The sequence below is a fragment of the Salmo salar genome, chromosome 17, assembly GCF_965601325.2.
Source record: "Salmo salar chromosome 17, fSalSal1, whole genome shotgun sequence".
In the NCBI taxonomy this organism is placed as follows: Eukaryota; Metazoa; Chordata; class Actinopteri; order Salmoniformes; family Salmonidae; genus Salmo; species Salmo salar.
Genome location: NC_138307.1, coordinates 59,638,671 through 59,663,675, shown reverse-complemented (window position 1 = coordinate 59,663,675; position 25,005 = coordinate 59,638,671). Strand labels below are relative to the sequence as shown.

Here is a 25,005-nt window from a genome sequence, read left to right as displayed (position 1 = left end):
TGGATTCCAAAGGTTAACAGCAAGGGGGATCCACCAATTGAGGGCAACAGAACACTATTTCACTACAGTGGATCATTCAGTCTCAAGTGTTATTGATTGCAGTCTTAAAGGGGCAATGTGCAGTTTGAACAATTACAGAGCGGACCACACAGCCACTGATTTGGTAAACTGCTGTGGGATGGGGCTTGATAAATGTAACCACTCAAATTCATGGACATAGCTATGGATGCAAGTACTGACCATCTATGACAGGGGAAGGCACCCTTTGTCCTAAAATGCACAGGCACTTCATGTTTTTGATTTAACTGACCTGGAAGACCAGCTGTGTTGAATTTAGGCAATCACTGAACTGATCAATTAACTAAGTAACTAACTCAGTGTGGTGCCTAGTTGGAACAAAATCCTGCGGTACCTGTGGCACTCAAGGAACAGGGTTACCTACCCCTGATCTATATCAAAAGTATAGCATTAATCATATTTTGAAGCTATAGAGTTTGCAAACAAAAGGAATAAAAACAACTTTACATGTTGGGTTCTGATGGGGGGTATGACAGTTGAACTAAGCTCATGGGGCATCTACGAGTTATATTATTCAATAGGTATTCTACATAAAATGTATTTAAAGGTCTAAAAGTGATTGTAGCAACCTCAGATTGCCCATTTAAGTAGGCTAGCTAATTACTCTTGTTAACGTACTGGCGACTTAAGTTTGCTCCAAAATGTTTTAGATAGACCCGTATCTCTGGAGTTAAATTAGGGCTGGATAGGCATGAACAATTCAAGTGTATGTTACACATAGAAGCCAGGCATCTAGTAAGTAGGTTAGGGCCAAGGAGGCATGTGCTGGCTATTGCTAGCTCAACAGTGCACAAACGGTCAGTACTGAAGATAGAATACTTAGTCTATCTAGCTACCGCCCGCTTTCCTATCTTCTTCGTAACCACCAGAAAGGTGGTAGCCTTGGCTTCAGGACATGCTCTGATCATGTAACATTGTGAAATGCTAAGTAACTAGCAGTCCCCCCCCCCACTGTTGTACAAGCTAGCTTGCAAATAGAGCAGCGCTTGCTAATTATTAACGTCTAAACATGGTGACGCTACCTAGCTGATAATAACAGACAGCGAATGTCAGCCAGCGAAACTACCCAAACGCTAGCAGCCTACAACACACTACATCGATTAAAAGTGATGACAGCATTTGGCAAGATAACACAATATATTTTTACAAAAATAAAGCGGCTTTTTTTTAAACTAGCATAGATAGCTAACTCATAACCATACCTATGCGTGCATTTCAGCATTTTAGCGACAACATCTGCCACAGAAAAAAATGCACTCGTTCCCCAGTTGATGTCCGTGTTGGAACGTACCATGCCATTTTATTCTTAAATTCTAGGGGGACCGCGCTGAGATTAAAAACGCAATGGTGCAGCGCTTTGACACGTTACAACTTATTGCTATATTAAAAACACTTTATAAAAATAATAATGAATAAACGTTCTCACACGAAACATAGTCAGATATGCTAAAAACAATATTGGGTTCTGTGATAAAGAACCACATACAGCGGTTGAAACAACATAGGCGTGGTTAAATGATGACACAAAGTCTGATTGGTCAGAGTAGTTACTAGCAGGATTTAAAAAATGTTAAAGCATCAGCTGCTTGTGCATTGGCTACGTGGGTGGTGAATGTATTTTGGCGATACGCTTACGACGTCCCTAAAATATTCGAGATCTATCGGAGAAGGCGGTGTTTGAGGCTGTAACATTTGTTTAGGTAAGTGTGTTTAATGGTGTTTTATTGTTTTCACTAGCTACCAGCAACCTACATCTGTAATGTTGTAGATGTTTATATCAACTTTAATTAACGTTAATCAGTTTAACTAATACATTGCCTTTTTGAAGGTTTCAGTACATGTAACTAAACAGTCTTGTTTGTCACCTTCACAGGGACAATGGCGACTTTAGAGGACAGTCTGAAGACAATAGTGAGAACCTTCAGGCGAGAATGCCACCGGGTTCTTGAGTCAGAGAGGACTACCATCCACGGGGCAGATGGAATGTTGATGGTTCTACAGCTGGCCATCGCAGAGGTCAATAAACAGGTACAACTGGTAACATTTTATAAGCTATGAATCCCTCGCTGTGACAAGTGGCCTACAGCAGTTTCATAGGGCCCCTGCAAGCCCCCAACCTCCCCAAAATAGTTTTTTGTGAGCGGATCTGTTAACTTATTGGGAATTCTACAATTTGTGCCATGGGGCAAAGGGAAAAAGGTGGTTTTATTGCTACCCATGCCATTCTGCAATGAGGCTGTGAATTTGTCATTTTAAAGCTAATTTCCTGCTATTCTACACATTTTGCCATGAGGCTGAGACCTTTTTTTTTTGTTGCAGTTTTACAGCTGATTTCCTGTAGTTAGCATTTTTGGCTTATAATGTGTTCATATTGTATTGGGGGAGGGCCATTTATATGCTACAATATCAGTACTTGTTGTGTTTACAACTTGTCTAAGTCCTAGCATCTACTGATTTCAACTAGTGTATAGCTGTGGATTGACTAAATTGTTTGAATGTAATAGTGGCATTTAATATGAACAAATAATTATGGAATCATTCATCTAAAGCTGGCTAGCTAACAAACCTACAGTGCAGACATTTTTCCCATTCATTATTTTATGCTGTTTATCACAGCACTGGTAAACCATGGTTGACTAACTCCCTGACCAACATGGCTGGTCTTTATTCCATCGAAGCTCAATGTCCATTCTGGTATTTCAATTCCTAATTATTTTGGGGTGAGGCCCCCCCCCCCCCCCCCCCCCCCCCCAAGCCTGCGTGGTACACCATTGACTGTGGTCCTAACAGACATCGATACTGCGATCAAAGCCATAACATTTAATGGCCTAATTCCAAAACATGTTGTCACTAAGGCAATGAGTTTATCTGCACCCCTATTATAGCCATTTGGGCCTAGTTTCTCCTGATCACATGGTCAGAAGACTCCTGACCCTATAAAGAAATAATCACATCATTTGTCCCACCCTTGGTCCCACCAGACTGTATGGGAGGATAATTCTCCATGAACTATGCATTCTGATTCCCATCACAGGCAGCAGTCATGGCTTTAATCCATCTGCTTTTGCTCTCTTCTGACAGGAGAGTGGAGAGTTCAGTGTTGCCCTGAGCGACGTTCTGATGGCCTGGAAACACTTACTGTTAGACAAACTTCACCTGCCCCTTGACAATGACTCTTCCCGACCAGAGAACTATGACATCATCAGGAAAGAATACGACTCCTTTCTGAAGCGCACCAACACTATGGACCTGATTGATATCCACTCTATGTACAAACAGCTAAGGGTTGATCTGGACCCTGAGGAGCCTCTGAGCTCAGTGAGTATTAGGCCTGATTGAAACTAGGATGATGGCCCATGATTGGAAGTTTTAGTCAACTGTTTGAAATAGTCTCATAGGCCAGTTAGACTAACTGCTAAATCTGTGTTCATGTTGCCAAGGTCCAGCTGTTTCAGTTTCTGTCCAATAACATGGAGACCTATGAGGTGAGGGATTCCCTGTCCCAGGTCCCCTCCACTCCATCAAGCAAGTCAAAGCCATGCAGCACACAGGTAAACATATGTCATAAGCATGTATGAACATATCAGCATTATACAGGTCAGCATAGTGTAAGCAAACTGACTCTCCATTCTCTCCACTCACATAAGAGAAGGTGGTTTGGCCAGAATATAAAATGTTACGTTGGCTCATATCATTGTACAACCAAGGTACTTCGTTTCACTGTTCCCTCTCGTTTTCCCAGTCAGCCTGGCAAGACTTTCATTCTCCCTTAGCTTTTCCAGTCTTTTTCAGGCACTGGAATCGGTCTCACTCTTATTAACAGGAACTTTAAATCATATTACTCAGATTTAAGAGCAAAATGTGAATTAAATTACCAGACAGCTGTTTTTAAAATGCTACAGACATTGTGGGCTAGGACATGCGCTGCTCTCTCCAGGCTGCTGCCCTGTCAACTGTCTGATTTATGAGTGGGTAGAATATGGGTTGCTACTGTAATACTGCCTGGGGGTAACGAGGTTTATGAAATGTTGGTTTGGGTTGAAGATGGTGTTCTGACTTTAAATTGGACCGTGTAGTTTGTGGCATCAGCTGTTGTTTTTAAAGGCTGGTAAATCTCCAATAGGTAGGAAAGGTGGTAAGGAGGGTCTTCTGCTCCTATCTGGATCAGCTGGTCAACTCCAAGAACGACATGGCCCTAGCGTACACCCTTGACACCCCTAGCAGATCGCTCGGCCGTATAGCTTTTACTGACCTGAAGCGTGAAGCACGGAGCAAGAACATGTCACTCTTCTTGGTAAGATTGACAAATTGGCCTCTACTCTTTCCATGTCTGTTTCCTATCATTACACTGACCTATGGGTTTCAGCAATGAATGTTGACAACATGACAATCATATGGTCTCGTAATGTTAATCATCTATATATTGCAGGCTGTGACATCATTTGTGCGAGCGGTCCAGCTGGGAGGAAAGGGCTATGCCCCCGCTGAGTCTGACCCCCTGAGGAAACATGTTAAAGGCCTGTCAGACTTTGTCCGTTTCACAGACAACCTGGAGGAGATATTGGGAGACAACCCTGACCCAAGGTACTTAACCAGCTGGGTTGTATTCATTAGTGCACATCGTAGCAAAACGTTTTGGAATGGAAGGTAAAAACCAACCCTTAATGGATAGGTCCATGTACTGTAGTTCTTCCTGGTTTGTCTGTTCTTCTGTTTGGTGCCTAATGAATACCACCCTGGCCTGGCAGACTCCATCTCTGTTTACCCTTGTCATCAAATCCCACATGCCCATTGCTGTGTACAGATCTGATTTCCCCCTAATGACTTCAGCCCCAGGTTGTCATGATAACATGTGAATTACTAAAACATGTTTATCTCGGCTACATCAAAGTAAAATTGACTAAAAGTCAAAAGATAATATGTTCCTTCCTTGGTTTGATTACTATTATCATCGAACTTTATTTCCTTGATCACTCTCGTGGCCTTTGTATAATTGCAGATTGATTCAGATTTTGTTCAAGCGTTTGACAGTGCCACAAATGTGGTTAAGAGATTGTTTGGTCATTCGATGAAAATGTGTGGACTGAACTTTGATCTAAAGCAATGGGAGAAGTCCTGCTGTGTCACAAGGCCTCATTTCCCCTGAATTCCAGTAGCAACTACAGTGCTAGATGATTGACATCTTGGCACTCCGATATATAGCGATAGTCCATAATATTGGATGTATTGTCCCAGTTCCCTCATAGCAGGGGCCTTCTGGGTGTTTATGACTGAGGATTTTCTCCCTGCTCTGCTGTGGTGCCTCTCTGATGGGACACTGGACTGATCTGATGCCAGAATGTCTCTTTCAACAGCCTGCACCCCTACTTCCCCCTTCACACCCTCAGTGGAGTACTGTATTTCCACACACAAACACCTTCTCTGAAGGGTTCAGGGCCTCTTGTTCAGTTAACATCTGGTATCCCAGATGATTCTGTTCCAGAGGCTCACTCCCCTCTCATAATAGCTGGGTAAGGGATTCTAGCCTGCTCCTTCTCCACCCCACCTTGCCACAGTCTTGACACTTGGTGCTCTTTTCACGCACCCCAATAATGTTGCAGTCACTTCACGGTCAGCGATGAGTAAACCCTTAGACAAAGGGGGCGTCTTCAGCCATCTTTCTCCTCATGGCCTATAAGTAGAAGGCTGCTTGACTTGTCTGCCTAATGGATTAGATAATTGCAAGAATTTATTATATTTCATGTACACTTGTTTTTCTCAGTATTGCTGGCGTTTGTCTGGTGACCAGTATCAGGGCAGCTCTGTTGAAGGGGCGGGCCAGTGGAGACGTTGTGTACGCTGCAGCTGACCAGACCGCCAAGGACCTCAAAGAGCGGATCGTTCAGATCCATCTGTCCCACAGACTGCAGTCGGCTAGTGGGACAGGGATCAGCCCAGCCAGGGTATGATGACTTTCTGGGCCAACGGATCCAACCGCTCTCAGCCTACATGTTCATGTCAGTGCCCTTTTTTTGTTTGATCCACATCAATGCCATCTTAACACTATAGTGTTTTGTGTATATCCTCTTCAGCCTAGATACCATGCTATTAACCACGCCACTGCTTATGGAGGTCGGGAGACTGTGAAGGTCCTGATAGCATTGCTGGATGAAGATGCTTTGGCACCGCCCTGCAGGAACAAGGCAGTCTTACTCTCTGCGGATCAGGCTGTCCTCAGTGGGGAGGAGGGGACCTGCATGCTCACACTGTTCCGGTAAGCCTCATCTCACGCGCGCACACGCACTAATCAAAACTTAATAGGCTAATAATGAATAGGTTTTCACAGCCTCTCTAACCCCTAACTCATAAACAGCTGGTTTCAGTCTCTGATTGCTTCTGTGTCCTCAGATCCCCTGAGGTTCCCACTGGCTCCTCTCCAAAACCACTGCAACACCGTGTCCAGGAGCGACAAGATCAACTCAAACCCAAGGTACACACACACAGCTCGCCCACCTCCCACCCTCCAAGTAGCACCAGGAGACCCGAATACGAAACATCGAATCAGATGTCCAAACATTGAAAAATAATGTCTATGTCCTGTAATTTCTCCCCGGTATTGTATTATTTATTTGCTCAGTTGACGCCCCTCGTCTTATAACTGGCTTCTACACGTTCACATTTGTACAGCTGTGTTTTTGCTCCCAGCATTAGTCCAGTGGGTTGCTCTGAGTGAGTCTGGGGTATAAAACTACTCCTCTACAATCGGGGGATTCAAACCTCCCAGTACACGTTTTGTTATGTTTCTCAACAGGGCTCCACCCTCTGGGTTTGATAAGTAGCTGGTCAAAAGATGCTCTATTCTTCTGTTTTGTCGTGCTGGCAAGTGCTCCCTGGCACCCCGGGGTTTGCATGTTTACCGTGGTCATTGTATAGCATCCCTAGACGTTTTCTCTTTTATCAGTAGGCCCAGGACAATACCAGTATCACAATATTTTTCCATGGCAAAAATGAAAACCAAAGCAGAACTCTTTGTTCCTTTAAAAATACAGGTTTTTAAAGGATTCAGGTTGTCTCCTATAGCTTGGGAAATAAGTAAATGTGACTCGATGACTGTTTGTTTCCATCATTAGGGCACTTTTCCTGAAGTGAAATCCGCTTCATTTTTTATTTAATTTTTTTCCCTTGCCGCGATACTAATGAGTATCGTGATACTGGCATCGGCCCTAATTATCAGGATGTAAACGGATTGATATAACCAGCGGATGTGGACGGAATCTCAGTCAGAAGTGTGATGTTTGCAGCCTGGAAGGCTGTGGGCTTATCGACTTGCCTCAGTGTACATGTTTGCTGTTTTCACAATGCGCTTGTAGAATTGAAACCTGGTGCTAACATGCTGTGCTTGTCAGTAACAAGTATACCGTTCGTCAAAAGCACCTAGTTAAATAGCAAATAAAACCTGGATGTAGAAACTGCTTGCTCATCTAAAACAATTAGTTTCAGATTTTAAAGGGGCTGGGTTGTTCTCAGTCTCTACATGAAATAGACTGCTTGAACCCCTTTCAAACGTGTACTAAACACATTTTGTGGAAATGGGCTCCTTTTTTGATTGCGCTAGCAGATGTCACTTTAGCTCCCCACATTCTGGCCGTCTTCCTGGGAGTGCGCTGTAATGGTCCCTGGGCTGCTCACCGCTTCCTGAACTCGGCGGGCGGAAGCTTTCTGCATCCACTTCACTTTAAAGATGTCATATCAGTCGCTTAACTCGACTAGTAAGGGAAACTTGAATGGTTGTTTCCTGTTGTCTGCTGAATGTCGATCAACCCGGACCCCTGTCCAATAGTTTCATCATACGCTGACGTCAGTCAACTGGCCCACGTGCAGATAGTCACATTTAGTTTTTGCATTGTGGTTCTTTTTTCCCATGCTTTTGTCTGTTTCAGACAGAATAAACATGGCAAAACTGTTAACTCAGCAAATTAAGTGCGCTTAATGATGTATTGAATTGCATAATTGGAATGAATAGTATGACCCATTGATGCCTGTGATAATTTGATCTCTGTAACAAGATGCCTTTCAATGCTTTGACGTATTCCTCTTCCCCATGAAATCCAAGCTGGCTCATCATAAGAGGAGCTGCCATAAGAACACAATGAGTCTGCCAACTTCTCACCTAATATCCTGATCTTGCAGGTGGGCTATTGGGCTTGTGTGCGTGCATTCAAAAACAAACCCGAGAACAGAGCAATTGCTTGCACCTGCTGTTCCTTGAGGTCTCATCAGGATGGGCTTACCTTGCCTGGCCAGGCCAACCAGTCTATAGAGGTTGTCTTAGGACAGCCTCTGAAGTGGTGGTGCCCCCCCCTAATGTCATCCTCTCCCTGTAATGGAACAAGATGCTGCTGTTTCCACCTGCTATAATTGGATTAAGTGTGGACTGCATGTCAGGAGGATGTCATGGTAGTCTTCTACCTCCCTGCCTGCGTTATGTTATGTTCTCCCCTGTCCGTCAATATTTCTGGCGTTAGTGAGGCGTTTTTATTAGCATGCAACGAGGGTACGTGTACATTTCATGCCTTGTGATCTGAGTTCAATGTTGTTTTAGCTGCTCTTTTGAGAAGTTCTTTGACTAGCCTTCTCTCAGGGCTTTGATTTTATTTATTTTTTTCCCCCCTTTGCTTTACAGTCCCACCCAGCTTTGCACACCGTTCTTTTTTCTCCACTGGATTCCTCCTTCCCTACTGCGCCTCTGCTGCTGGCCTGGAGGGAGAAATCCTTGAGTCGTGATAATCCCCAGCAGGCCTAGATCAGAGGATAAAGGAGTGGATCGGCCAGGTTTCCCGATAGCGGTGGAATTTAGGTTTACGAATGTCTTTAACAATGCGTCTTTCCTACAACGGCTAAATATGTAACATGCGTTTTACACAACACCATGCAGAGCAGTCGCTAAATGCATCGTTGGAGCGCGTGTCGAGACTGATGGGATCGACAGGGAGCACTGCTGTTGGATCCGCTTTCTTCATTCCAATCTTTCCTTAACTTTTTAGAATTATAATAGATCAGCTCCGACAGATATTACCACCCACTGCTGCAAATATTGACGCGGTTAATTATAATGCCTACCCGATTAAAAAATGATTTGCCACATTGCGCAGAAGGCTACACATCATGAAATGTGTTGAAATTATAGATTAGCCTATAAGTAGAACGTATAACTCAATTGATTGAAAGTATTCCTTGACAAGATGGTGCCGAAGACCATGACTGATGTTTTACATTCTCCCAACCAATTGTGTAATTTAAAAAATATCTATATTTTTTTTTAACTTATTGTGTACATAATGTTACTGCTAACGTCTCTTATGACTGAAAATAACTTCTGGACATCAGAAAAGCGATTACTCGCCGCAGACAAACTTTTTCCTTCAACGAGTCCGACATCCTGCTTTCACTGGAACAGGCCCAGATCCACGCCTTTTGCTGGAAATGGGGATGCAGATCGGGGATCCTTCTGAAAATCCAGAGGCGAGCAAACTTCCAATGCCTTCCATTCTTGCAACGTGCGATCGTTAGAAAATAAAATTGATGACCTAATATTAAGATTATCCAATCAACGGGACATTAAGATTTGCAGTTCTGTTTCACCGAGAGGCGGCTGAATGAAGAAACGGACAATATAGAGCTGGCGGGATTTTCCATGCACCGGCAGAACAGACGCTACCTCTGGTAAAATGAGGGGTGGGTGTGTCTTTGTCAATAACAGCTTGTGCGTGATGTCTAAGATTAAAGAAGTCTCAAGGTATTGTTTTCCTGAGGTAGAGTACCTTATGATGCGGTCGACTGCATCATATCTACCAAGAGTTGTCATCTATATTATTTGTAGCCGTCTAATTACCAGCTCAAAGCGAAGCTGGCACTAAGACCGCTCTCAACCAACTCAATAAGGCCATAAGCAAAGAAGAAAATGCTCACCCAGAAGCGGTGCTCCTAGTGGCCGGGGACTTTAATGCAGGCAAACTTAAATGAGTTTTACCAAATTTTTACCAGCGTATGACATGTGCAACCAGGGGAAAAGAATCCTAGACCACCTTTACTCCACACACAGAGATGCATACAAAGCTCTCCCGCCTTCCATTTGGCAAATCTGTCCATAATTCTATCCTCCTGCTTACAAGCAAAAACTTAAGCAGGATGTACCAGTGACTCGCTCAATACGGAAGTGGTCAGATGACACGGATGCTACACTACAGGACTGTTTTGCTAGCACAGACTGGAATATGTTCCGGGATTCATCCAATGGCAATGAGGAATACATCGGCTTCATCAATAAGTGCATCGACGTCGTCCCCACAGTGACTGTACATACATATCCCAATTAGAATCCATGGATTACAGGCAACATCCGCCTCGAGCTGCCACTTTCAAGGAGCGGGAGACTAATCCGGACACTTATAAGAAATCCCACAATGCCCTCAGATGAACCATCAAACAAGCAAAGCGCCAATACAGGATTAAGATTGAATCCTACTACACCAGCTCTGACGCCCGTTGGATGTGGCAGGTCTTAAACTATTACGGACTACAAAGGGAAACCCAGACGCGAGCTGCCCAGTGGCGCGAGCCTACCAGATGAGCTAAATGCCTTTTTATGCTCACTTCGAGGCAAGCAACACTGAAGCATACACGAGAGCACAAGCTGTTCTGGATGACAGTGTGATAATGTTCTCGGTAGCCGACGTGAACAAAACCTTTAAACAGGTCAACATTCACAAAGCCGCTGGTTACCAGGACTGATTACCAGGACGTGTACTCAAAGCATGCGCAGACCAACTGTCAAGTGGCTTCACTGACATTTTCAAGTTCTACCTGACCGAGTCTGTAATTCCAACATGTTTCAAGCAGACCACCATAGTCCTTGTGTCCAAGGAAGCGACGGTAACCTGCCTAAATGATTACCGCCCCGTGGCACTCACGTCGGTAACCATGAAGTGCTTTGAAAGGCTGGTCATGGCTCACATCAACAGCATCCTCCTGGACACTAGACCCACTCCAATTTGCATACTGCCCCAACAGATCCACAGATGCTGCAATCTCAATCGCACTCCGCACTGCCCTTTCTCACCTGGACAAAAGGAACATCAATGTGAGAATGCTGTTCATTGACCACAGCTCAGCATTCAACACCATAGTGCCCACGAAGCTCATCGCTAAGGACTCTGGGACTAAACACCTCCCTCTGCAACTGGATCCTGGACTTCCTGACGGGCCGCCCCCAGGTGGTAAGTGTAGGCAACAACACGTATGCCATGCTGATCCTTAACACTGGGGCCCCTCAGGGGTGTGTACTTAGTCCCACCTGTATTCCCTGTTCACCCACAACTGCATGGCCAAACACGACTCCAACAACAAGTTTGCTGAAGACACAACAGTGGTAGGCCTGATCACTGACAACAATGAGACTAGGGAGGTCAGAACTGGCAATGTGGTGCCAGGACCACTACCTCTCCCTCAATGTGAGCAAGACAAAGGAGCTGATTGTGGACTACAGGAAAAGGTGAGCCGAACAGGCCCCCATTAACATCGACAGGGCTGTAATGGAGCGGGTCGAGAGTTGAAGTTCCTTGGTGTCCACATCACCAACGAACTATCATGATCCAAACATACCAAGACAGTTGTGAAGAGGGCACAACAAAACCTTTTCCCCAAGAGACTGAAAAGATTTTGCATGGGTCCCCAGTTCCTCAAAAGGTTCTACAGCTGCACCATCGAGAGCATCCTGACAGGTTGCATCTCCACCTGGTATGGCATCTGACCGTAAGGCACTACAGAGGGTAGTGTGTACGGCCCAGTACATCACTGTGGCCAAGCTTCCTGCCATCCAGGACCTACAGTTGAAGTCAGAAGTTTACATACACCTTAGCCAACTACATTTAAACTCCAGTTTTTCACAATTCATGACATTTAATCCTAGTAAAAATTCTCTGTCTTAGGTGAGTTAGTATCACCACTTTATTTTAAGAATGTGATATGTCAGAATAATACAATACCTTGACTTTGTTGTCCTTAAGCCATTTTGCCACAACTTTGGAAGTATGCTTGGGGTCATTGTCCATTTGGAAGTCCCCATTTGCGACCAAGCTTTAACTTCCTGACTGATGTCTTGATGTTGCTTCAATATATCCACATAATTGTCCTTCCTCATGTTGCCATCTCTTTTGTGAAGTGCACCAGTCCCTCCTGCAGCAAAGCACCCCCATAACATGATGCTGCCACCCCCGTGCTTTACAGTTGGGATGATGTTCTTCGGCTTGCAAGCGTCCCCCTTTTTCCTCCAAACATAACGATGGTCATTATGGCCACACAGTTCTATTTTTGTTTCATCAGACCAGAGGACATTTCTCCAAAAGGTACAATCTTTGTTCCCATGTGCAGTTGCAAACCGTAGTCTGGCTTTTTTTATGGCAGTTTTGGAGCTGTGGCTTCTTCCTTGCTGAGTGGCCTTTGAGGTTATGTCGATATAGGACTCGTTTTACTGTGGATATAGATACTTTTGTACCTGATTCCACCAGCATCTTCACAAGGTCCTTTTCTGTTCTGGGATTGATTTGTACTTTTCGCACCAAAGTACGTTCATCTCTAGGAGACAGAACGCGTCTCCTTCCTGAACGGTGGGACGGCTGCGTGGTCCCATGGTGTTTATACTTGCATACTATTATTTGTACAGATGAACGTGGTACCTTTATATTTTTGTCTGAGGTTTTCAAGCAAAGAAGCACTGCGTTTGAAATGCTTCCAATTGACTCAGGCTAATTGACATAAATTATCTGATGTAGAGGTCGACCGATTAATTGGAATGGCCGACGTTATGAAAACTTGAATCGGCATTTTTGGACACAGATTATGGCCGATTTACATTGTACTCGCCGAGGAGACTGCGTGGCAGGCTGACTACCTGTTATGCGAGTGCAGCAAGGAGCCAAGGTAAGTTGCTAGCTAGCATTAAACTTATCTTATAAAAAAAAAGTACAATCTTTAACAAACTAGTAATTATATAGCTTGTCCTGCGTTGCGTATAATCGATGCGGTGCCTGTTAATTTATCATCGAATCACAGCCTACTTCGCCGAACGGGTGACGATTTAACAAGTGCATTCGTGAAAAAAAGCACTGTCTTTGCACCAATGTGTACCTAACCATAAACATCAATGCCTTTCTTAAAATCAATACACAAGCTTATCTTTAAACCTGAATATTTACTTAATATTGCCTGGTAACATGGAAATTGTGTCACTTCTCTTGCGTTCTGTGCAAGCAGAGTCAGGGTATATGCAACAGTTTGGGTTGCCTGGCTCGTTGCGAACTGTGTGAAGACCATTTCTTCCTAACGAAGACCGTAATTAATTTGCCAGAACTCTACATAACATAGGTTGTGCAATATTTAGACTTAGGGACGCCACCCGTTAGATAAAATACGGAACGGTTCCGTGTTTCACTGAAAGAATAAATGTTTTGTTTTCGAAATGATAGTTTCCGGATTTGACCATATTAATGACCTTAGGCTTTTATTTCTGTGTTATTATATTATAATTAAGTCTATGATTTGATAGAGCAGTCTGACTGAGCGGTGGTAGGCAGCAGCAGGCTCGTAAGCATTCATTCAAACAGCACTTTCCTGCATTTGCCAGCAGCTCTTTGTTGTGCTTCAAGCATTGCGCTGTTTATGACTTCAAGCCTATCAACTCCCTGGATAAGGCTGGCAATACTATAGTGCCTATAAGAGCATACAATAGTCAAAGGTATATGAAATACAAAGGGCATAGAGAGAAATAGTCCTATAATTACAACCTACTTCTTACCTGGGAATATTGAAGACTCATGTTAAAAGGAACCACCAGCTTTCATATGTTCTGAGCAGGAAACTTAAACGTTAGCTTTTTTACATGGCAAATATTGCACTTGTTCTTCTCCAACACTTTGTTTTTGCGTTATTTAAACCAAATTGAACATGTTTCATTATTTGAGACTAAATTGTTTTTATTGATGTATTAAGTAAAAAAATAAGTGTTCATTCGATATTGTTGTAATTGTCATTATTACAAATATTTTAAAAAATCATCAGATTTAATCGGTATCGGCTTTTTTTGGTCCTCCAATAATCGGTATCGGCGTTGAAAAATCATAATCGGTCGACCTCTAATCAGAAGCTTCTAAAGCCATGACATCATTTTCTGGAATTTTCCAAGCTGTTTAAAGGCACAGTCAATTTAGTGTATGAACTTCTGACCCACTGGAATTGTGATGTTGAAATAATCTGTAAACAATTGTTGGAAAAATTACTTGTCATGCACAAAGTAGATGTCCTAACTGACTGGACAAAACTATACTTTGTTAACAAGAAATTTGTTGAGTGATTGAAAAAAGAGTTTTAATGACTCCAACCTAAGTGTATGTAGACTTCAACTGTATATAATGGGCTGTGTCAGAGGAAAGCCCATAAAATTGTCAGACTCCAGTCACCCAAGTTACAGACTTTTCTCTGCTACCGCACGGCAAGCTGTACCGGAGCACCAAGTCTAGGACCAAAAGGCTCCTCAACAGCTTCTACCCCCATGCCATTAGACTGAACAATTAATACAAATCGCCACAAGACAATTGACATTGATTTCCTCCACCTCTTGTACACTGCTGCTACTTGCTGTCTGTTACCTATGCGTAGTCACTTCGCCTCCACCTATGTTTACAGATTACCTCAACTAGCCTGTACCCCCGCACACTGACTCGGTTCCGGTGACCCCTGTATATAGCCTCGTTATTCTTATTGTATTACTTTTTATTTTAGCCTACTTGGTAGGTATTATTTTTCTTGATCTGCACTGATTAAGGGCTTGTAAAGTAAGCATTTCACGGTAAAGTCTACACTTGTTGTATTCGGCGCATGTGGCAAGTAAAGTTTGATTTGAATTGACAACATTGAAATATAAATGTCATCTGATTTTCATTTGTAGCATATTTTTATACGTGGTTTGTCAATTGCAAAGACAACTTTATTTATTTTATCGGTGGTCAGACGGATAAACCATGTGATTCTTTGTTTAGCGGGGGATCTGTATAAAAAGTGATGCAGGAGGGCAAAAAGCATGATGCATTTAGCTGTTCTGAGTGTGAGGCATGCATTAGATTACAGACGTTTTCAAGTGCGGCCTTTTCAAGTGCAACGTTAACGAGGGAGACTTAACGCTGCCCCTACGACGGTTCTATCAAGGCCAAATTCATTAAGATGCTTTTGAGAAACCGGTCCCTGAACCCTGTACGTGGTTTGAGATGTTAACGTGGTAACTTTTTTTCCAACTTGGGATAGCCAGTTCTATTGGCAATTTTAGCATGTATATCTTGGGGGCGAAAACTACCCCAATTGTTTTTAATGCATGCTAGCAAAGCCACTACACAACACTTAACAATGCATCAATTGTACTGTAACTATGACAAACAGTGCCCACAAACTGTTAGGGCCTACATAACTTTCCCAACAGCAGAGCTTTCTTTTCAGCACCATTGAGTTAATATTTATCACTGCTACACCTGGCTTTCAGTCAAGCCTTGTCTGGCAGTGAAACAGTTTATCAGCCTCATTTACTGGCTTTAAAAAAAATAGCTCATATGGCTGACTTGCTTAAACAAATGTGGTTTCTACTGACAATTGAATGTACAAACTATGGCATAAGGGAATGATGAGCGGATGAGGCAATCCATAATTTCGATTAAGACATTAACGAGAGAGTTAAGACTGGTCTATTTCAGCACTTTAAAAAAAATGTACAGCGACAGAATTCAGAACATTGGCAATTCTTACAGTATTCGCCCTGTACACCATGACCGTTCAAAAATGTATTTTCCAAGTCTGAGCTTGTCGTTCTTCCGCCCCCCCCCCCCCCCCCAAGTTCCCAGTTGTCTTGAACTCACTGAAGTCTCAGATTTCTGAGTTTCTAGTTGTTTTGAACACAGCAGAAGTCATGCTGGATTGACAGCATGGCCAATGTATTAAACCTCTTTTGGCCCATGGTGTTGCAGGTGCATGTTTATCCTTTTAAACTTGGGAAAGAGACTTGGACCACACCCCCTCTCCATTGAATAGCAGGCTAGTGATTGCTTTTCAGCACTTGCAGTTAGCCATTGATTTATTGATTTTTTTCTAAACCACTTATTGTTGAATTTACTATTTCCTACATAAGGGATGCCGATGGCATTACCTGTATGGTTGAGGATCTCCGTATTGCAAATGTACGGTCCCTTGCAAGATGTCCGTGAGTGTTTTATTTAAATAGGCTGTCGGCCTATGGTCGTGCCCCAGGGCCAGATCTTCCAGGAAGTCATCAAATAAAGTCTCTCGGACATTTGGTTTCGTTTTTTTAAAATAAAATGTTAAATTTTTGGTCATTTTTCCATTGTGCTGGTAGGTTTGTCCATTTCCAATGTATTTAATGAGGGATTATCCATCACCAAATGGACAGGCTGAAATCAACATCAATGAGAAATTCTTACTTCCTCTGATCAAACATGACAAATATACCTTCAAGGTTGATTCAGGGCTTAATATATACACACCTCAATTGGACATTTCTCATGCCATTTGTCCAAGTTCACTGATCATATATTGCAAATGGACAAACACAATAAAATAAGACAAATGTATGTTTATACGGTTATTACATATGTATAATTAACAAAATATATTTATTTCAAAATTTCACCCTTTGGGTCTTGTGTTTGTCACCATTTGCCATATGAAAATCTACGGTGGAGCGCGTACACCATTTTTGGGCTATGACACTAGGCATTTGCCATGTTCCGCTTGCCATATGGTTTTGATGAACTGCCATCCATTTGAGTGGTATTTGCGATTGTATATATGGTTTGCCCAATGCCAGTAAGTTGCCATTCATTTTTGTCAATTTCATGGGGGTCTTCCCTTTCCAAATGCACTGTGAACATTACATTGGTAAGTATTCAGACCCCTTGGTTTTTTCCACATTTTGTTACGTTACAGCCTTATTCTAAAATGGATTATATTGTTCCCCCCTCAATTTAAACAGAATATTCCATAATGACAAAGTAAAACGTTTTCAACATTTTGGCGCATTGTGTATATATCAACTGAAATATCACATTTTGACATACGTTTTCAGATCCTCTAAGTACTTTGACGCACCTTTTGCAGTGATTACAGCCTCAAGTCTTCTTGGGTATGATGCTACAAGATTGGCACATCTGAATTTTGGAAGTTTATCCCATTCTTCTCTGTAGATTCTCTCAAACTGTCAGGTTGGAGGGTGAGCATCGCTGCACAGCTAATTTCAGCTCTCCAAAGATGTTCGATCGGGTTCAAGTCCGGCCTCTGGCTGGGCCACTCAAGGACATTCAGACTTGTCACGAAGCCACTTCTGTACTTTGCTCTGTTCATCTCTCCCTCAATCCTGACTAGTCTACCAGTCCCTGCCGCTGAAAAACATCCCTATAGCATGATGCCATCACCGCCATGCTTCATCGTACGAATTGTGACAGGTTTCCTCCAGACGTGATGCTTGGAATTCAGGCCAAAGAGTTCTATCTTGGTTTTATCAGACCAGAGAATCTTGTGGTCTGAGTCTTTAGGTGTGTTTTGGCAAACTCTAAGCGTGCTGTCATGTGACTTATTTTTTATTTTTATTTTTACTGATTGGCTTCTGTCTGGCCACTCTACCGTAAAGGCCTGATTGGAGTGCTGCAGAGATTGTTGTCCTTCTGGAAGGTTCTCCCATCACCACAGAGGAACTCTGGATCTCTGTCAGAGTGACCATCAGGTTCTTGGTCACCTCCCTGACCAAGGCCTTTCTCCCCTGATTGCTCAGTTTGGTGGTTGCAAACATCTTCCATTTTCAGAATGGAGGCCACTGTTCTTGGACCTTCAATGTTTTGATATCCTTCCCCACATCTGTGTCTTGACACAATGCTGTCTCTGAGCTGTATGGACAATTCCTTCAACCTCATGGCTTGGTTTTTGCTCTGACGTGCCCTGTCAACTGTGGTACCTTAAATAGGGGTGTCTCCAAATCATGACCAATCAATTGAATTTACCACAGGTGATCTATGGAAACAGGATGCACTTGAGCTCAATGTCGAGTCTTCTAGCGAATGGTCTGAATAATACGTTTTATTTTTTTCTAAATTTGCTAACATTTCTAAATCTGTATTTGCTTTGTCATTATGGGGTATTGTGTAGATTGAGTTATTCTGAAATGGTTAAATATTTTTTTTTAATTAAGGCTGTAACTTAACAATGTGGAAAAAGGAAAGGGGTCTGAATGCACTGTATGGCCGATGAGCACTGATACGTTATCTTATGACAAGAATTGAAAACGATTTGCCAGTAGATTGTCGACTTGCTTCATGATGACTGCTTGCTAGTTAAGCTTTTGAAAGTATGACGATGACGTGATCAGTCCAATCAAAGCTACGGTAGTTATGTCATTTTATCTGTGGCCAAGGTGCTTGAATTTTCGAGCTCTCCTTGTAGATTTTGCGGTGGCATAGTGTCCCCATGAGTGACAGAACACTGAGCCTATCACGGCGCAACTAGAGAACATTGGCTCTCTGTGAGTAAAACATTTAAACGTGTGAACCCTCGCAAGGCTGCCGGCCCAGACGGCATCCCTAGCCGCGTCATCAGAGCATGCGCAGACCAGCTGGCTGGTGTGTTTATGGACATATTCAATCAATCCTTACCCCAGTCTGCTGTTCCCACATGCTTCAAGAGGGCCACCATTGTTCCTGTTCCCAAGAAAGCGAAAGTCATTTAGCTCAGTTACCATCGCCCCGTAGCACTCACTTCAGTCATCATGAAGTGCTTTGAGAGACTTGTCAAGGACCATGTCACCTCCACCCTAGACCCACTTCAATTTGCTTACCTCCCCAATAGGTCCATAGATGACACAATCACACTGCACACTGCCCTAATACATCTGGACAAGAGGAATACCTATGTAAGAATGCGGTTCATCGACTACAGCTCAGCATTTCACACCATAGTACCCTCAACTCGTCATTAAGCTCGAGACCCTGGTTCTCGACCCCACCCTGTGCAACTGGGTTCTGGACTTCCTGATGGGCCGCCCCCAGGTGGTGAGGGTAGGAAGCATCTCCACCCCGCTGATCCTCAACACTGGGGACCCGTAAGGGTGCGTTCTCAGCCCTCTCCTGTACTCCCTGTTCACCCATGACTGCGTGGCCATGCACGCCTCCAACTCAATCATCAAGTTTACAGATGACCCTACAGTGGTAGGCTTGATTACCAACAACGACGAGACGGCCTATAGGGAGGAGGTGAGGGCCCTCGGAGTGTGGTGTCAAGAAAATAACCTCACACCCAACGTCAACAAAACAAAGGAGATTGTGGACTTTAGGAAACGGCAGAGGGAGCACCCCCCCTATCCACATCGACGGGACCGTAGTGGAGAGGGTGGAGAGTTAAGTTCCTCGGCCTACACATCACGGACAAACTGAAATAGTCCACCCGCACAGACAGCGTGGTGAAGGCGCAACAGTGCCTCTTCAACCTCAACAGGCTGAAGCAATTTGGCTTCTCACCAAAAACACTCAAACTTTTACAGATGCACAATCGAGAGCATCCTGTCAGGCTGTATCACCGCCTGGTATTGCAACTGCTCTGCCCACAACCGCAAGGCTCTCCAGAGGGTAGTGAGGTCTGCACAACGCATCACCTGGGGTTGAACTACCTTCCCTCCAGGACACCTACAGCACCTGATGTCACAGGAACGCCCAAAAACATCAAGGACAACAACCACCCGAGCCACTGCCTGTTCACCCCGCTATCATCCAGAAGGCGAGGTAGGTACAGGTGCATTAAAGCTGGGATCGAGAGACAAAAGCTGTTTTTCAGTCTCAAAGCCATCAGACTGTTAAACAGCCATCACTAACATTGAGTGGCTGCTGACAACATACTGACTCAAATCTCAAGCCACTTTAATAATGAAAAATTGGATGTAATGTATTACTAGCCACTTTAAACAATGCCACTTTATACAAATCAAATGTATTTATATAGCCCTTCTTACATCAGCTGATGTCACAAAGTGCTGTACAGAAACCCAGCCTAAAACCCCAAACCGCAAGCAATGCAGGTGTAGAAGCACGGTGGCTAGGAAAAACTCCCTCGAAAGGCCAAAACCTAGGAAGAAACCTAGAGAGGAACCAGGCTGAGGGGTGGCCAGTCCTCTTCTGGCTGTGCCGGGTGGAGATTATAACAGCACATGGCCTAGATGTTCAAATGTTCATAAATGACCAGCATTGTCTAATAATAATAATCATAGTAGTTGTCGAGGGTGCAACAAGTCAGTAACACAAGAGTAAGTGTCAGTTGGCTTTTTCATAGCCGATCTTTGAGAGTATCTCTACCGCTCCTGCTGTCTCTAGAGAGTTGAAAACAGCAGGTCTGGGACAGGTAGCACGTCCGGTGAATAGGTCAGGGTTCCAGCAGGTCTGGGACAGGTCATACACAATGTAACTCCAAGTCAATCACACTTCTGTGAAATCAAACTGTCCACTTAGGAAGCAACACTGATTGACAATAAATTTCACATGCTGTTGTGCAAATGGAATAGACAACAGGTGGAAATTATAGGCAATTAGCAAGACACCCCCAATAAAGGAGTGGTTCTGCAGGTGGGGACCACAGACCACTTCTCAGTTCCTATGCTTCCTGGCTGATGTTTTGGTCACTTTTGAATGCTGGTGGTGCTTTCACTCTAGTGGTAGCATGAGACAGAGTCTACAACCCACACAAGTGGCTCAGGTAGTGCAGCTCATCCAGGATGGCACATCAATGCGAGCTGTGGCAAGAAGGTTTGCTGTGTCTGTCAGCGTAGTGTCCAGAGCATGGAGGCGCTACCAGGAGACAGGCCAGTACATCAGGAGACGTGGAGGAGGCCGTAGGAGGGCAACAACCCAGCAGCAGGACCGCTACCGCCGCCTTTGTGCAAGGTGGAGCAGGAGGAGCACTGCCAGAGCCCTGCAAAATGACCTCCAGCAGGCCACAAATGTGCATGTCTGCTCAAACGGTCAGAAACAGACTCCATGAGGGTGGTATGAGGGCCCGACGTCCACAGGTGGGGGTTGTGCTTACAGCCCAACACCGTGCAGGGCGTTTGGCATTTGCAAGAGAACACCAAGATTGGCAAATTCGCCACTGGCGCCCTGTGCTCTTCACAGATGAAGCAGGTTCACACTGAGCACATGTGACAGAGTCTGGAGACGCCGTGGAGAACGTTCTGCTGCCTGCAACATCCTCCAGCATGACCGGTTTGGCGGTGGGTCAGTCATGGTGTGGGGTGGCATTTCTTTGGGGGGCCGCACAGCCCTCCATGTACTCACCAGAGGTAGCCTGACTGCCATTAGGTACCGAGATGAGATCCTCAGACCCCTTGTGAGACCATATGCTGGTGCGGTTGGCCCTGGGTTCCTCCTAATGCAGGACAATGCTAGACCTCATGTGGCTGGAGTGTCAGCAGTTCCTGCAAGAGGAAGGCATTGATGCTATGGACTGGCCTGCCCGTTCCCCAGACCTGAATCCAATTGAGCACATCTGGGACATCATGTCTCACTCCAACGCCACGTTGCACCACAGACTGTCCAGAAGTTGGCGGATGCTTTAGTCCAGGTCTGGGAGGAGATCCTTCAGGAGACCATCCGCCACCTCATCAGGAGCATGCCCAGGCGTTGTAGGGAGGTTATACAGGCACGTGGAGGCCACACACACTACTGAGCCTCATTTTGACTTGTTTTAAGGACATTACATCAAAGTTGGATCAGCCTGTAGTGTGGTTTTCCTTTAATTTTGAGTGTGACTCCAAATTCAGACCTCCATGGGTTGATAAATTGGATTTCCATTGATTATTTTTGTGTGATTTTGTTGTCAGCACATTCAACTATGTAAAGAAAAAAGTATTTAATAAGATTATTTCAGTCAGTGTGTTATTTTAGTGTTCCCTTTATTTTTTTGAGCAGTGTATAATGTTTACATACCCTACATTACTCATCTCATATGTATATACTGTACTCTATACCATCTACTGCATCTTGCCTATGCCATTTGGCCATCGCTCATCCATATATATTTTTTTTATGTACATATTCTTATTCATTCGTGTTCGTGTGTGTGTGTGTGTGTGTGTGTGTGTGTGTGTGTGTGTGTGTGTGTGTGTGTGTAAGGTATTACTGCATGGTCGGAACTAGAATCACAAGCATTTTGCTACTCTCGCATTAACATTGCTAACCATGTGTATGGGACAAATGAAATGTGATTTGACATTACCAATCCCTATGCTCTGTAGTTTCCGCTGGCTGCCCCACCACAGAAAGCACTAGGTAAACCACTGCGGCCCTACCCTGAATGACAGGTCGCCGCTGGCCAGGTCCACAAAAGTGCTTGCTCACCTTTTTAAGCCAGCTCCATTTCTACAGTAATGAATATTTCAGAACTAACCTGATACCAGGCAGGCAAACTCCATTTATCCTTGAATGAATTGTCCAAGCCACAAGTTGAGGACCAATTAAATCCGATTCCCTCTTAGTCGCTGGTTTGACTCCCCGAGCCAACTTGGTGAAAAAGCTGTTGCACCTTTTGAGGCAAGGCACTTAACCCTAATTAGTCTTAAATTACACTTTAGTAATGACGATGCATTTTAAACTTCACTCAGAGTAAAACTTGTGTGTGTGTGACGTAACACTATTATTTTATCAATAGGAGTGTGGGAGTTGCTTGTGCATTGATAAGCACACAAGATAGCAAAAATATATTAAAATAAACACTGCACTTGAAGCCTATTTCACACCATCGCCTGCGGAATTTGCAGTGACTTCCCTTTCATTTTGATTTCGGCACAAATTAAAGTGGCACTGACTCGCCCATGGATTAAGGCTTCGGCATTGTCTCGACGTGTTTGACTAGCCTTGTGCGACATGCATGTGCAGTTACAAGCCTGCTAGAGTTAGCGGCAGGCGGACAAGTAATATACACTGTCGTAGTATGGATAAAGCCTGAGAATGTGAAGTTAACTAAAGCTAGCTAGCTTTAAAAACCCCTGAGTAGCGCTAGCTTCAGTCATAGTATACCCCAGGGGCTACTGGGGTTGTGGGCCCTGGAGATCACTCACTACTTTTCTTGGCTGTTCTCAGATCAGTAAAAATAAACAGGCTACTAGGTTCAGGTTCATTGTCTAATGGAGGCTTGGCTGATTTAAACCTCATTACGTCACAATTTTCTTCCAGAACTTGCAACAAAACTGTTTCGATAAACAAGCCCATTCCTGGAGAGCTACATCTTGTATCTTCACTTCAACCCCAATCTAGTGCACCTGATCCTTATTATTTTATTTTCTTTAAGGCCAGAGAGCGAACCATCCGATCTCAGTTTGCCTGCACGTACCAGGACGACTGGGAGCTGCCCCTCAACCGCGTGCTGGACTTCCCCAGCACCATCCAGGTCCCCATCTGTGTACACCCGGCTCCTAAGCGGACCCTCACTACTGTGGACTCCACCTCTGCTGTCAAGGAGCTGGGCAGAGGTAAAAATGTGTAGTTGTGACTTCATTCCCCCTTTCTCAGCAGAGACTTGTAACAGACTTTCTCACATATAGTGCAGCGTAGCTACATGCACACAACACCTCCCCCCCCCCCCCCCCCCTTCCCCCCTTCAGGGATTGGCTTCTATTCCCTCTGACGCCACCGACTCGGCTTGATGCCCAGATCCACCTTCCCAGCCCAGGCCTCGAACCCTGCCCAGTCCCAGCCTGGGGACTGGTACTTACGATCAACCTTTAAATGATTCCCCATTTTTATAAAACCTGGCCGCCCCCACATCTGTAGTAAAAACCTACCCCCCCCCTCTTTCTTTCTGTGGGAATCCAGGCTCCACTCCATCGGGTTACATGACAAATGTTCACTTTCAGCTCGCTAGAATAAACACTCTGGCTGTTAAACTGCAGGCTAACGTCAGCAATTTCATCAGATTTTTTTCCCCCCCCTCTTTCCTTCCTCTCTTGTTATGTCAAAAAAAAATGTCAACCCCAATTGTTAAGCTCTATTACTGTTTCCTCTCTCCAGTGGAGGTTTACCCAGAGGCTGGGAGGAAAGAGGCCCTGCGAGGAGGCACGACCCGGGGGGTTGCCGCAGCGCTGGGGCCCAGGAGTGGAAATGATGCCCCGAGCAGCAGAGTAGGTGGGGGCGGTCGGAAGACCAGTATCCAGACAGAAGGAAGCAGCAAGGCCTGTAAACGGAAGCTGGTGGATTGTAGCGAACACTGTGAGCCAGAGAACCAGCCCCCTCTGAAGAAACTCCCCACCAGATTGACAGGGAAGAATGGCAGGGATAAAGCCCCCAGTAAGAAGAAACTGATTGCAGGACAGGGCAAGCTCACCAGCTTCTTCAGATTGTAAAGTACTCATTGTCGTGATGAAATAGAAGGCACTACTAGTAATGTCGCTTTATTTAATCAATGGTCTGTCTTCTTTGAAGCTGAATGTTCCGGAATCAATTGCACTTGTTTTCCCGCAGTGGCGCTTGGCCTGATTTCAGAGGCTTTATTGTACTTTTTTTTAATTTCTTCTTTTCTTGCCTCTGTGCTTTCCAACGATTGACAGACATCATTTTGAAAGAAAGATCACCAGCTGTGGTGTGTCTGGGAGAGTGTAATGCAATGATGCAGAAGAGCTGTTGAGGCAATGTGGAAAGTCTGAGAGTGGTTGAAACCTAAGCAGATCTGTTTGATAGCCGATCTGTGAAGGATTGGCCTGCAGTTTATCTCCCACTAAGACAAGGCCCACCACCAGACACTTCTCCTCTTTCATGCATCTTCACTACTACTATAATAAATTCCATACTGTTTATTTTCTTTACCTGTACG

The 25,005-nt window shown here is 44.3% G+C and overlaps 1 protein-coding gene across 1 annotated transcript; it reads left to right on the top strand.

Moving 5' to 3' along the window:
• Positions 1–1,628: 1,628 nt before the first annotated feature.
• On the top strand, positions 1,629–24,993 carry parpbp (PARP1 binding protein). The gene is made up of 11 exons (XM_014153360.3): positions 1,629–1,778; positions 1,952–2,106; positions 3,160–3,396; positions 3,519–3,629; positions 4,202–4,372; positions 4,508–4,662; positions 5,840–6,020; positions 6,150–6,331; positions 6,466–6,547; positions 23,488–23,668; positions 24,207–24,993. Exons 2-11 carry the CDS (start codon positions 1,957–1,959, stop codon positions 24,536–24,538), a joined length of 1,782 nt encoding a protein of 593 aa, XP_014008835.2. The 5' UTR covers positions 1,629–1,778; positions 1,952–1,956; the 3' UTR covers positions 24,539–24,993.
• Positions 24,994–25,005: the final 12 nt, after the last annotated feature.